Below are 12,760 nucleotides of genomic sequence, written 5' to 3' on the forward strand. Positions count from 1 at the left end.
CAATAATAGGTTGCAAATGGCAAACGTTGCTTAAAAAAAATGGTGAAATGGGATTTTAAAAGTAGCAGGTTTGAATTAATTGTGGCAAAATGGGTTAATGTGTCAAAAATGGGTTGAAAAATGATAAAAGAGGTTAACAGTGGCAATATTATCTTAAAAATGAAAAGAAAAGGCAGTCAAGGTGAAAATGGGATTTAAAAGTGGGAAAATTAGTGTAAAGTGGGAAAAAAAATGAGTTTACTGTGGCAAAGGAATGGGCAGAAATCGGTTAAACTGCTAAAAATGGGTACGAAAATCAGTGAAATGCAGCAAAACCTGGCATGAAAAGAGGTGGAAAATGGATAATAATGGCAATAATGGGTCAACAGAGGCAACAATAGGCAGACAGAGGCAAAAATTGTTTAGATGTGGCAGAAACAGGAAGAAAAAGTGGTGGAAAGGGTTTAAAGTGACACCAATGGCCTAAAAGTGGACGTAATGGCCAAAGAAGTGGCAGAAATGGAATTAAAATGGCAAAAACGTATTAAAAGTGTCAAAAATTACAGGGTAGAGTGATGAAAACTGGTTAAAATGTGGCAAAATTGGTGTAAAGTGGCAACAATGGGTAAAAAGAGGCAAAAAATGGGCACAAATTGGGCAAAAATGATGAAACATGGCAAAATTGAGCAGGAAAAGTGGTTTAAAAAGTGTGTGCGTGTGTGTGTGTGTGTGTGTGTGGGGTCTCTGGGTTTGTCAGAGGCCAATAATTCTGTGTGCCGACTTACCTTTTACAGACTTTTTTAAACATGACTTTAATTTCAGCATAAATTTCAGCAAATGACCATATTTTTATTTTATATCTAAACAATTTTATGCTCATATCAAGAAAATGGCAAAGATATACAGTTTGAAACAATTTTAAAAATAGTCAGATTCTGTTTAAGGCATCTGGCGACCCCCTCTCACTGTAAAAAATCAACATAGATTTTAATTGTTTCACTGAAAAAAACTTAAAATGGCCTTTGCTGCATGTTTTTCTTATCAAAAGACTGTTGTATAAACTACTTAATAACTGCTTTATCATGGTTTTAGTCAATATTTGCAAATCTATTTTCGGCAGCCTCAAAACAGAAAAAAGTGCCCCGCTTGGGGGTCCTCAACCCCAGGTTGGGAACCAGTGCTCCAGAGGACACTTTACCATGTTTTGTTTACCCAGAGGACACCCTGATGGGCACTTCAGATTAAATTGTTCCTGAATTTTTGACTTAAACTTGACTAAAACTGTGAAGATTAGAAATGTCTAAAACTTAAAAGTATTTTAATCTAGACTAAGACTGAATGGAAAAAGAAGCTTTCCAGGTGCTCCTAACTCATGGGCAGGAGAATCACCTGCAGAACTAAAAGCCTACAGAGGAGGAAAAGGGACAAACAGAGCAGTGAGATGTACAGAGGACCTTTATTTGACTTCTGGTTACCGTCCACTGGGTGGCAGTATATTACCTCAGAGGGACCTCCTTTGCTCAGCCATCAACTTTGACCCAGTTTGACCACAACCTGCCACCTCTGCTCCACCTGAACGCCAGGTGATGTGGAAGAAAGAAGAAAATCTAATAAAATTGCTTAATTATTTATCATTGTTAGAGGTTGATTTATCATAAACAGAGAGGATCCCACTGGGTGTGTGTTAACCTGGCTCTCCTCACAGAGGTATTAATAACTCTTCCTGCCCACACACAGCCGGGCATAACAGGAGGCGTAGACTGGGCATTTTTTTTTTCTTTTGGGGTGGTTGGTAGGTTGGCTGGGGCTGCCCCAGCTGTTCCATCTTCTCCTCGACAGCGGATGCCGAGAATGGCTGAGGATCTGTGGATCTGGGTCAGGAAGAGAAGTAGGGAGGAGGGAGAGGGTTCAGTTACAGGACGGCTGAGTTATGAACCTGAGAGGTGGTTGGCCATGAAAACATCAGAGCGAACGTGAAGGAGGGATACACTGGAGGACAGACATGCCATGTCCATGAAAGGCTGCAGATGGGTTAATAACATTTGGGATGCTTTGGTATCTCTTGATACCATATTTTTTAAATGATATATTCTATATTTTAAGTTTGCATTAGTATACTTCTGTCTGCATTTACATTTTCTCCCCTCCAAAAAAACTGAAAAGTACAATGAGTTTGGTTGAATGTTACAAGAATATGAAGGCCTAAAAATTAACAACAAATAGATAAATCAAACTCCCATGTGAAGAAAAAAGGTGTATACTAAAGCTAAAGCATATAACACCTATCCTAAAGCCTCTGTGCAGGTGACTGCCAGGGGCCAGGGGAAGTTTGGTGTCTTCAAATGGTGATCTGTTGGTGCCATCCTTGAAAATGGGATATCTCAGGAATGCTTTGCATACATTTTCACCCCCTTCAAGTCAGGCTGGACACTGCAATTTACTCCATTGGTCTTTGCAAAACTGCTCAAGCTCTGTCAGGTTGCACTAATGCATTCATGCTGTTGCTGGCAAAGCTCAACCTCCTCCACCCCAGCCTCCTCCTGAATAGCATAAAGCTTGTTGCACCCTCATGTTTAGATTCATGCTACTATGGATTAATTGCTTTAAAACTAATCTTACTGTATTCAGTACACATTGTCATAAATGTAGCCATCCTCCATGTGGGGGTTCTAAGACATACACTCCCTGAAAAGTCAAAGCATGCTGCTTGACTAACCCAGGGGGCATCTTTTAAGTTGTATATCCATTTTTCAATAAAATGGTAAAACTTATGACGAGTTAAAAAGTGGGGCTTGGTGATAGGTCAATTAAGCAACACTTTTTCTTCACTGAAATGCCCATGCATTCATACTGTTTTTCAGCAGTCAAATGTAACCAGCCTCAGAGTAACTGGTGCCAATTTAGCACTGGAAAAATATGTTTTTCAATTTATTTTGGATATTTGAGCCAAGCAGATGAAATTGTGCCCTGGTGAACGGATACAGATGAATATGAAATTATTAGCCCCCTAGGACAATCTCAAGTTTCCAAGTATTTCCCTAGTGCTGTTAAACAGACCAAGATATTTTTAACACAGCTTTCCTGAACTTCCTAGTTTTATTTTGGATGCCTACATTATTTTACTTTGCACACAGAAACAAAATTACTTCTCAACACCAAAATGACCCAAAACATGTCGCTCCAGAACAGAACTTCCTCCAGAACAAAGTGAACATTATTGACTGGCCTGCATAAAGCCCTGACTTGAATCCCAGCAAAAATCTGCGGGGTGATCTGAAGACCAAGGTCCATGCTGGAAGACTATAAAATCTGGAGGAGCCTGCGAGAATAGCCAACGAAGAATGGGCTGGGATTCCTCAGGAGACGTGTCTGAGACTTGCTGAAATCTACAACAAACGACTGCAGGCTGTTATCCAGCAAAAAGGAGACACAACAGACTAATAGCATCAGGGGGATAATAATTTTGAACCTGGTAGTTTTTGTTTTTTTCTGTGCAAAGTAAAATAATGTGAGCATCCAAAATAACACTAGGATGTTTGAAAAATGTGTTAAACAAAACTCATCGCTCTGTTTGACAGCACATGGGAAATGATTTTAAAAGTTGGAATTTTTTTTTAGCATTTTTCTCTCCTTCCATTTTGAGTTTCATCTCACAGTCTCTCTTCCTCTCATTGTTCTAGATTTCTTTAGCTTTCTTTATTTTTCCCGTTTCCCTCTCTCTCGCTTTCCTCCTCCCTCCTTCCTCTCTCTCTCTCTCTAGAAGTCCTGGGTATATATTTTAGTGGACAGGCGTCTGGAGCGCTGCCTGTATATAAATATGGGCAGCAGCGAGTCTTCCAGCAGCTTCCTGTCCGGTTGCATCAGAGCTGACAGCTTTTTGGATTGCGTCAGACGAGTGTTTCAGCTTTCAGTGGCAGAGCGTCATCATAACCTTTAATGTAAGACCGCTGTGTTAACAGGGATTAGTGGCAGGCTCCGCTTACACAGCACCAACCTTGGCCAAAGATGTCTGAGCGGAAATGGCCGGATGCCACGGTGTGTCGGACAGATGACATCCATCATCATCTTCATCGTCTGCTTCTCCTTTTCAGGATTTATGTTGATGCGTTTGAGGATCGAGGAGACGGTTTGAGCTCAAGAGATTAATTTCTTCATCCATACCTGAAGAGAGGAATTACATCTTGTGCTTGGATTATCGATTGCTGTCAGGAAGTTAAAATACATTTAATAAAAAGAACAAAATAAGCTGCTACAATAAATGGCTCATCCTTAATCTGAAGATTGTCTTCATACGTTAAGAGATTCAAATGCTTTGCATAAATTATTTTGCTTGAAAACCTGAGGACCAGGCATAAGAAGTAGGTGCTTTAATCTTTGTAAATCTGACCACAAGACAAGCAAAGACCCTAATTATATCCTGATCATTATCTGAAAAGAAGACTTTGATATGTTGAAATTTTATTCACATGCTGATGGCAATCACCAGACTCAAAAAATCCTATCTTAACAAGGTTTCAAGGTCTTAGCTTTATAAGATGCATTTTTAGAAATAACCTTCCAGGCAGTGCTGGGTAATTAATGGAGTTTTAGTTTCAAGTATATTTGACCTTTTTTACATTCATGAAAACACAATAATTAGCAATAACTTTTCTGCATGCTGTGTTGTGCTTGTTCTGTCCATTTGTGGTAAATGGAGAGCAGCCATGCTTCTTTTACAGCAGTGTCTTATGTTCTCTCACCAAAACGGCTCTTACTTTCATTTAAGTGAGGAGCAGAGGGAGCCATGGCACATATTACAATATTAAGATGTTGAGCTTATTTCTAATACATTTTGTGTCCTTAATCCTGTTCACACAATAACAAAACATCTGATTCGCTACATGTGCTTTCACAGTAAAAATCCTACTTTCCTTTTATCGACGAGCAAACATTTTTTCTCCCGAGTGAGTGCTCATGTGAGAACAGCTTTATGTCTCTGATGCTCAATTTATTGACTGTGTAAAGCACTATGAGTTCCTCTATGCATGTTTGAATCTTGCTAGAAATACAGCCAAACTTTCAAGATCTACATATTTTTTAGACATAAAAAACCTTGCATGGAATATTTTGACCAAAACCCTGCAGGGACAAGAGTTAACGTTGAATGTTAGAGCACTTTTGTTCTCAAAAAGCAACATAGAGCTTTGTTTTTCCAGTTGAACTGGTTGAAATAAAAAAACATCTAAACTTTAGAGTCTCTCTTTGTGTCTGTGTGCTGCACACCATGCCTCAACCGTTTTCATGGTGAGCAACTAAAAACACTTTGTGCATACGCTCCTCCTGCACAGAGAAGCTGGAACTTGAAACACATGAAATAACAAAAGCAGAAAAAATAGCTGAAGTGACTTAAACATTTGAAGATGAACATTTTAGTGGAATGAAAACATTCGAGCAGAGGCAGAGTTATAAAATTCTCAACTTTAATCAGTTCAAAAAGTTCACAACAAATGTAACACCTCGAGAAGGGAAATCTGCCATTAGAGATTGGGTACTTATTTGGATTTATACATTCTTTTCCTAATTAAACTCATTGGCAATTCATTTGCTCTGTGGACAAAAAGCCTTTTGTTTATTTGGACAGAACTCAAACAGGTACAAATGAAAAATGCAAAAATACAAAATTAAATGTAAACCCAGTTTATTTTTTCATTTTGCTCTAAAGGTAGTGTCTCTGAACGCACACTACTGCATGGTAAACAATCTAAATTAGTACAATTCAAAAATCTTCAAAGCCATCTGAGTTAAACAGGAGTTGTTATAAAGATGCAACCAACTAAGAACCCATAAATACCTCCGCCACTTCCTTAAAACATCCCATTAATGAAGGCTCACAACTGAGCAACAATCCTCTTAGAGGAAAACAAAACGCTGATGTCGACTATGCGACAGCACACACGCGCACACACCCACAACAAAAAAGAAACAATAGAATAAAAGGAAAAAATGTTCCCATGGTATTAAAGATGCTATACAATTGGGATGATATGCACATATTAGCATTGCTTTCCCTAAAAAACCTCTGCAAGCAGCAGCCCAACACTTTTTCAGGTGAAGCAGAGCAGATGCTGAACACGACGCAGCATCTCTCGACCTTCATTCATTATCCGTTAGATTCACATTCTCGCACCAGACAAGCGGTGCACACGCGTCTAAAAGACCACTTCCTGTCTCTCAAACCACAGGTCTAGAAGCTTCTATGCCGACTAGACACAAACCCTGCTCGGACTGTATATATAATATATTTATATATAAACAAATATACGGGGCAGAGGGAGGGAACAGAACAAAAACAAGATGGTTTAGTCGTCCTAATCGTTACAACCTCATCATGCAGGTCTTGGGATGGGCCAGAGACCAACCAAACAGAAGATTAACAGTTCTGGAAAGATTACACAAAAAGTCTCCATAGAAAACACAGATTATGTAAAAAGGGCCACAGGGTGACGCGGTAATCATTTACATTTTGTTGGCATTGTTTTGGTCAACAAACATGGGAGGAGACGTTCCGCTCTGCCGGCCTCCCGCCACACTTGAGTGCCTCTCTCTTGGGTTTTGTTGTGTTTGCTGTGGTTAGGGTGTCTCTGTTTGTTTGTTTGGAGTACTGTACAGTTTGGTGCAGATCAGGCTCAGTCACACATCTCCTCAGGGATCTCGTGAGGGTTGAGGATGCCCGGCACTGACATCTGGATCTTATGTTTCTCCTCCTGAGCCTGACGGAGCGACGCCTCCCTCTCCTCCAGGAACAGGTCAGAGGTGTCCTCGCCTGCAAACTCCTGAAACAAGAAAATACAGCAGTTAGCTTGAAGACAACAAATCCAGCCTTTCACCTATGCTGCTGCAGGATCCTGACTGCACGTTTGAATATGTTTCTATGTTTTGGCTATTTCTTTTCCGTTGTTTGACATATTTCACACAGTCATTCAAATAAAAAAAAAAAGCATAAACCCTTTAAAGGGTAAGGAACCATATATGGTCACAGCAGTCAACTTCCTTTATGGTCCCCCCAAAAACTCCCTGTGAAACAGTTGAACCAGAATGATTTTTTCAGCCAATCAGTACATCAGCTAATGTCACAGTAAGTGACATCACACCATCTGACCAATCAGAAGTGGCCCAGACCGTCTCAAACTTCCGATTTCCTCCAGAACTTGAAAAAGGCGGTTGTACATCTCTGGTCCCAAAAATGGCCCTAAAATCATAACTAACCAGTTCATGAAACTCACACAAGGATATTTATTAGACAATTAACTCATTATAATGTAGGACACCAGTACTTTATAGTAAAGCTGGATGTTACCAAAGGTTTGTAAAAAATTAAAGTGTGAAACAGTGGTTAATTTGACTAATACTACTACATTTTCAAGGTATAAATTATAAAACAGGTGTGATTGTTGGTCAGTTCTATGATCTTATAACCGATTTTTTATTTTTTGTTATTTATATTACTTTTTATTCTTACAGTGAGCCTTATTACTGCATTTAATATTTGTGGCTTTTTTTTTACATTTTTCTCAATAAGTCATACATAGTGAAATAAATGTGGTTTTAGTCAGTTTAACAACAGTATAACAGTTTTATTGTACTTAAATGGCATAAATCAGTTCTTATTTTTCTAACGGAAAAATGTTCTCATGAAAATTTTTCTTTTACATCTTATGAGCTTCATCACTGGTAAAACTGATCAATTTATGTAATATTTGTGATAGTTATAGGTGTCCTATAATCCAGTTTTCTGAAAATATCTTGAGGATATCCCAAAACTGCACTAAGCCTGACAGATGAGAGCTGACCAATCAGAGGAGCAGAAAACACTAAACAAGTCTTATTTCATCACTGTGTCACCATCGCACACAGTTCTACAACAACAACAGACCGGCACGGCGACCACAAACGTTTCATATACTTAGAAGGACGACCTGGCCACGCAGGAAAATGTTATTTGTGGAAACATCAGCTAAGCAGCGAACTATGCAGAGCCTGATAAGCTCTGAGTGAAGAGACAAAGCCCACCCAGCACAGACAACAAACAGCAAAGCTGAGCTGCACTGAGTCTTTGTTCACTACAGTTCAGCTCAGCAGCAGACGAAAACACAGACAGAAAACTCATATTCAATACATTAAAGAATAACATGCTCAGTTTGTTATTCAATACATTAAAGGGAAATCTGTTTTTTGAAAACTGGGACATATCTTTGCATTTTTTATTTCTAAAAAGAATAACAATTTTTCTGAAATAAGCCAGTTACAGGCTCAGTTTGTTATTCAACTGTCTGACAACATCACTATAAAGACTGCCAGAGATACAGAATGTTTCTTGAAAGAATAACATGCTTCTTCTTCTTTAACATGAAACATCAGTGAGATCAAGCTTTAAACTCATCAGACTCCTTGACAAAACAGCACTTTTAACACACAAGACATGTTATCATGTCTGTTTTGGTGTCACAGGTGTGTTGGATTAAAAACAAAAAACATTAATTCCATAAAAGCCACACTGCATCATAAACAGCCCTTGGTTTGCCAACGTAATTGGTTTTTAAAAGCTTTAAAATGCAACTGCTGTTTCAGGTTTCAAATAGTGATGTTCTTAGGCAACTAATAACACATCTGATTAAAGGCTAATTATAGATGCACTAAGCTGACTGGTCTAAAGACAAGGAAACACCCAGAAATGGATACAGTTGACCAAATGTATTTTAGATGGTGTAAAGTTGGTCTACAGCAGTTAACATCAATTGGCGGCTCCAGGGCCACATCAGGCCGCACAGAGCTTCCCATCTGGCCCTCAGGAGATTATCAAATTCTGATAATGTGAAGAGGACAAAAATGTGCTATTTATGGAACCTTTTCAAGCCTAAAGCTACTAAAACAACTTCCAAATAACAGAGAGTGCATTTTGTCATTCCTTAGACTTGAAACTAAAGAACTGTTTCCTGCAGAATGAATGATACACCACATTAGCATCAAATCCAGTGATGTGCAAGATGACAGCCCCAAAAGTATAGAGTGGTGCAGGAATGAGTCCTAAAACGCAGAAGTGAGTTAGCATTTTAGCACTTCTGGTTCCCTCATCTGAAAGTCTACGGGATTTTTTGAACGAGTTTTGGGTTATCAGTGATCTCACAGCTAAAGATTAAAGACAAGGTTCATTTGAAAGAGAAGGAACAATAAACAAAATATGTTAATTAGACCAAAACGGTTTACTTATTTCAGTTTAATTGAAATTCCATCCACTACAGCGCTTCTCAAGAAGAAAGCTGACCCTTTTAAAAATGTAGATAACGACCCCTGCTTTTCAGAATGTAGCTCAAGTTAGCAGTGCTAGCACTGCCGGTCTTTGCTCATCCATGAGGGTTAACTTCCACATTCCTTTGCTGAATATCGTCCAGTAACATCCAGTAACAAACTGACAGTCTGCATCTAACTTTACCCCCATTTTCTGGATCAAAATAGTACTAAACTATGCTGTTTCTACGAGATGCTGTCAGGGCTATCAGTTAACTGTTGTTTACATTGGGTGAAGGTGCATTATGGTTGCATGGCAGTAACTGGAGCTAACAGCTACTGGTGAGTGGCTGCGTCACAGTTTAGACTGAGCGTTTGACCAGGACTGTCTGCCTGAAACAATAAGAATATTAATAATTGGTTTAACCAACCAGTAATTCTGGTCATCCCTAGGTTAAAATTGATTGAAATAAGATTGCCACTGGCCTAGCAGTCAGTTCTGGAGCATTTTTGGAGGCTGTGGTTCTCAAAGAAACACGTTTGAGTCCTACCTGTTGACTTATGTGATGATTTTTATGTGGTTAAGAAACTTTCATTCTTCCTCGAGGTAAAACATACTCAAGTTACATTTAGGCTGTCTCCTGCTCATGGGAGTCCCCCTTGTGCATGTGTCCTGCCAGTTTAAGGACTACATCCAAAAATATGCTTTAAAGTACAGAACATTGTAAAGAAGAAATACATTTTTTATATAATCTGTGGCTCCTTTCCCACAAGTCAGTCCTCCCTTTCTCTCTCCCCAATTTTTTGCCTGTTTACTGTCCTTTCTCATAAACAGGCACATGAAGAATTCATCCTCCCCTAAAAGCTTTTATTTAACCTTGTTTACTGCCTTCTTACCTGGGTTTCTCCAGGTGAAATTTTCTATTCTAATGACAAAAGTACTTTATCTGGTGTGCCATTCCCTAGAAAATCTTCATAGGCTGCCAATATATCCTTTAAAATGACCACTCTATTCAGCTTGAGACGTAAGAGACACAAGGATGTTGAATAAGGAAAGTTCAGTCAAGTACCGATTTTCAACTGGCTCTCACGGCAAAATCAAAAAAGTAATGAAATATCAGAATTACCCTTTAATACCTGAAAAACAAAGGAAATTGTGCTGATCTTTCTTTGCTCCAAACCATGAGGATCTTTTAACATCTTACAATGGTTTGAAGAAAATGTGTTGACTGTCCACTAATATTTTTATCTACAGTGACAAAATATGTGCAAGTAAAGCAGCCTCACCTTGATCTGGACCAGGAAGTCCCTCAGGTGCTCCTTGAAAGCAGGAATGTCCTGGTTTAAGCTGAATAGCCCGGTCACAAACACCTTCACCTGAGCACTGACACACAAAGCCACAGTGGAGGTTAACAACTGTGTCTTAAAGTAAAGTCGGGATTTTGCGTTTGTTTGTTGTTACTTACTCTTGTAGGTGAGGGAAGGCAGTTTTGAGCAGATTGGCCACGTATTCCTGGATGAACACCTGGTTGTTTGTGGGGCTGGTGGGGTTCAACACTGTGGTGATCTTTCCCTCCTCCACCAGGTTAAACATGTAGGCAAGGATGGACGCATGCATCGTCAGGCCTGTAGGATGGACACATATTATTTTGTTAGATTAACTGTCAATCTGTAGATAAAGTCAGATGGTTTCCTAAATCTGACTCACTTGTGTGAACTCACCTGCAGTGTGTGACGTGTCGGTGACAACGGAGAAGATGTGTTGTAAGATATCACAGAAATACGTCTGATAGAAACTCTGAGCAGCTGCTTCTTCCTGAGCCACGTTCTGCAGCATCGTGTACAGGATCTGCAGACCTGGATGAGCAGAGACAGACTTTTAAATTCCTTTTTCTTAAGGTAATGGTTTCATGTGTCTTGGAGACATCTGAACATGGGCTCAAGATGAGCACTGATCTTCTTTAGACTGTGGATTTTTCTAAGTTTGCATAGTTTCACAAACAGCTTAAGGAAAAGACAGCATGAATATTGAAATTTGAAGGGTTTTTTTTCACGAGTGCCTTGTGGAAAACAATATGAGCTATTGGTTAAGCAGCTCTAAAGGCAACCAGAGCACCAGAGAAAAACTGGAGTTATCAGCTAAGCTTCTTGTTTCAGAGTCTTTACTGGTTTTAATCATTCTGTAAGTACATTTTAGGAGAGGGGAGACCTCTCCAGACAGTTCTAAGATGGATTTATAAAAGACAATTACAATGGAAGAAGACTTTAAAATCCAAACACTGAACAAGCTGAGGGCCTTGAAAAAGGAAAAGCTAATGCGTTAAGCTACAGTTCAGCCTGTAGCCGTTTCTTTGGTCCTCCCCTTTGTCCACCTAAAGCATAGAGAAGCATTTTTAATGAATAACCTCTCCCTTTTGAATCAAAACCAATTATTATCCCTCAGGATACAGCCAGTATATTATAACAAAGTTCAGCAGTAGCTGTTAATCTTCATAAAGCCTAAAATCTGGCATACAAGTTGCACTTTTAATACCTATTGCACACAACCAAACTGAAAATCGTTTATTGCAGGTGGCTGCTCTACTGGTCAAAAATTGCTGGGATAGATAGTGGTGCAGGAAAGACTGGTGGTGTCACGTTTTAACATCTTTTGTCCCTCACTAGGTAATGATCCTGCATTTATACTGTTCAGTAAATAAATCTTGTGGTATGCTGGTTTGGTAGGTAAAAATTTAAGGTGAATGGGCCCCATGCTCATCATTTGCTTGTGAATGAGATATAAATGATTTCAAGGATTTCCTTCAAACTAAGCACAAAAATCAATTTTTACTGAAGTATGAACTGGTCAGATTTTGGAGGTACAAGGTCAGGGTTATTTGGCCTTGTTGTCAGAACTTAATAACATTTCCACTAATCACACTACAGCAGAAAAACACCACAGCTGGCGTATGGTAGTTCAAATTTATTCTTACTGCTGTTTATTAGGGATGCACCTTATAGGTTTGTGCTGATATAAGATAACCATTACATACAAATTAATTTTAGCTGCATTTGATATCAATACTGAAATATACGGTAGTGTGCAGAACTTTAACGCATGTTTGAGCTGAAACAAGGCCTGCAATGGCAAGTAAGCCCATCTGAGGGCACCATCGGACATGAAGGAGGCTTGACACAACCCAGGCTGTGCTCTGGATGTCTGGGGCATGAGAAAATAATCTGTTGAAAAAACAAAATCCACACCTTTAGGGCACAGTAAGAGGAGGACGTGGGGAGCAAGCATGGCCTAGGGTACTTTCTGGCAGGTACTAAGGTTGCCTCAAGCCCCTGGTCATGCTATGGATGTCACAAAACCAGAAAAAAAACAGCGGCCTCTGGGCCTGTCACCAGCGGGGAAAGGCCCGGACTAAAGAGATACCTTTGGGCTTGCCCTTGGCTACTAAGCGACACAAGTGTCAACATGTGTCAACACTGACCCTGGCCGCCCCGCCCCCCTCACTAGCCCTGGATTGTGGCT

At 39.6% G+C, this 12,760-nt stretch overlaps 1 protein-coding gene across 2 annotated transcripts in view; it reads right to left on the reverse strand.

The window, feature by feature from the left end:
• Window positions 1-5,437: 5,437 nt before the first annotated feature.
• xpo1b (exportin 1 (CRM1 homolog, yeast) b) overlaps window positions 5,438-12,760 on the reverse strand; it is a 49,131-nt gene continuing 41,808 nt past the window's right edge. For both annotated transcript variants that reach the window (XM_041789508.1, XM_041789509.1), the window contains 4 exons: window positions 10,966-11,100; window positions 10,710-10,869; window positions 10,531-10,627; window positions 5,438-6,791 (listed from right to left, as the gene is read on the reverse strand). In XM_041789508.1, the coding sequence (XP_041645442.1) occupies window positions 6,645-6,791; window positions 10,531-10,627; window positions 10,710-10,869; window positions 10,966-11,100 (539 nt within the window). In that variant the 3' untranslated portion in view covers window positions 5,438-6,644. The remainder of the gene's footprint in view (window positions 6,792-10,530; window positions 10,628-10,709; window positions 10,870-10,965; window positions 11,101-12,760) is intronic.

Source organism: Cheilinus undulatus, linkage group 6, assembly GCF_018320785.1.
Source record: "Cheilinus undulatus linkage group 6, ASM1832078v1, whole genome shotgun sequence".
Classification (NCBI taxonomy): Eukaryota; Metazoa; Chordata; class Actinopteri; order Labriformes; family Labridae; genus Cheilinus; species Cheilinus undulatus.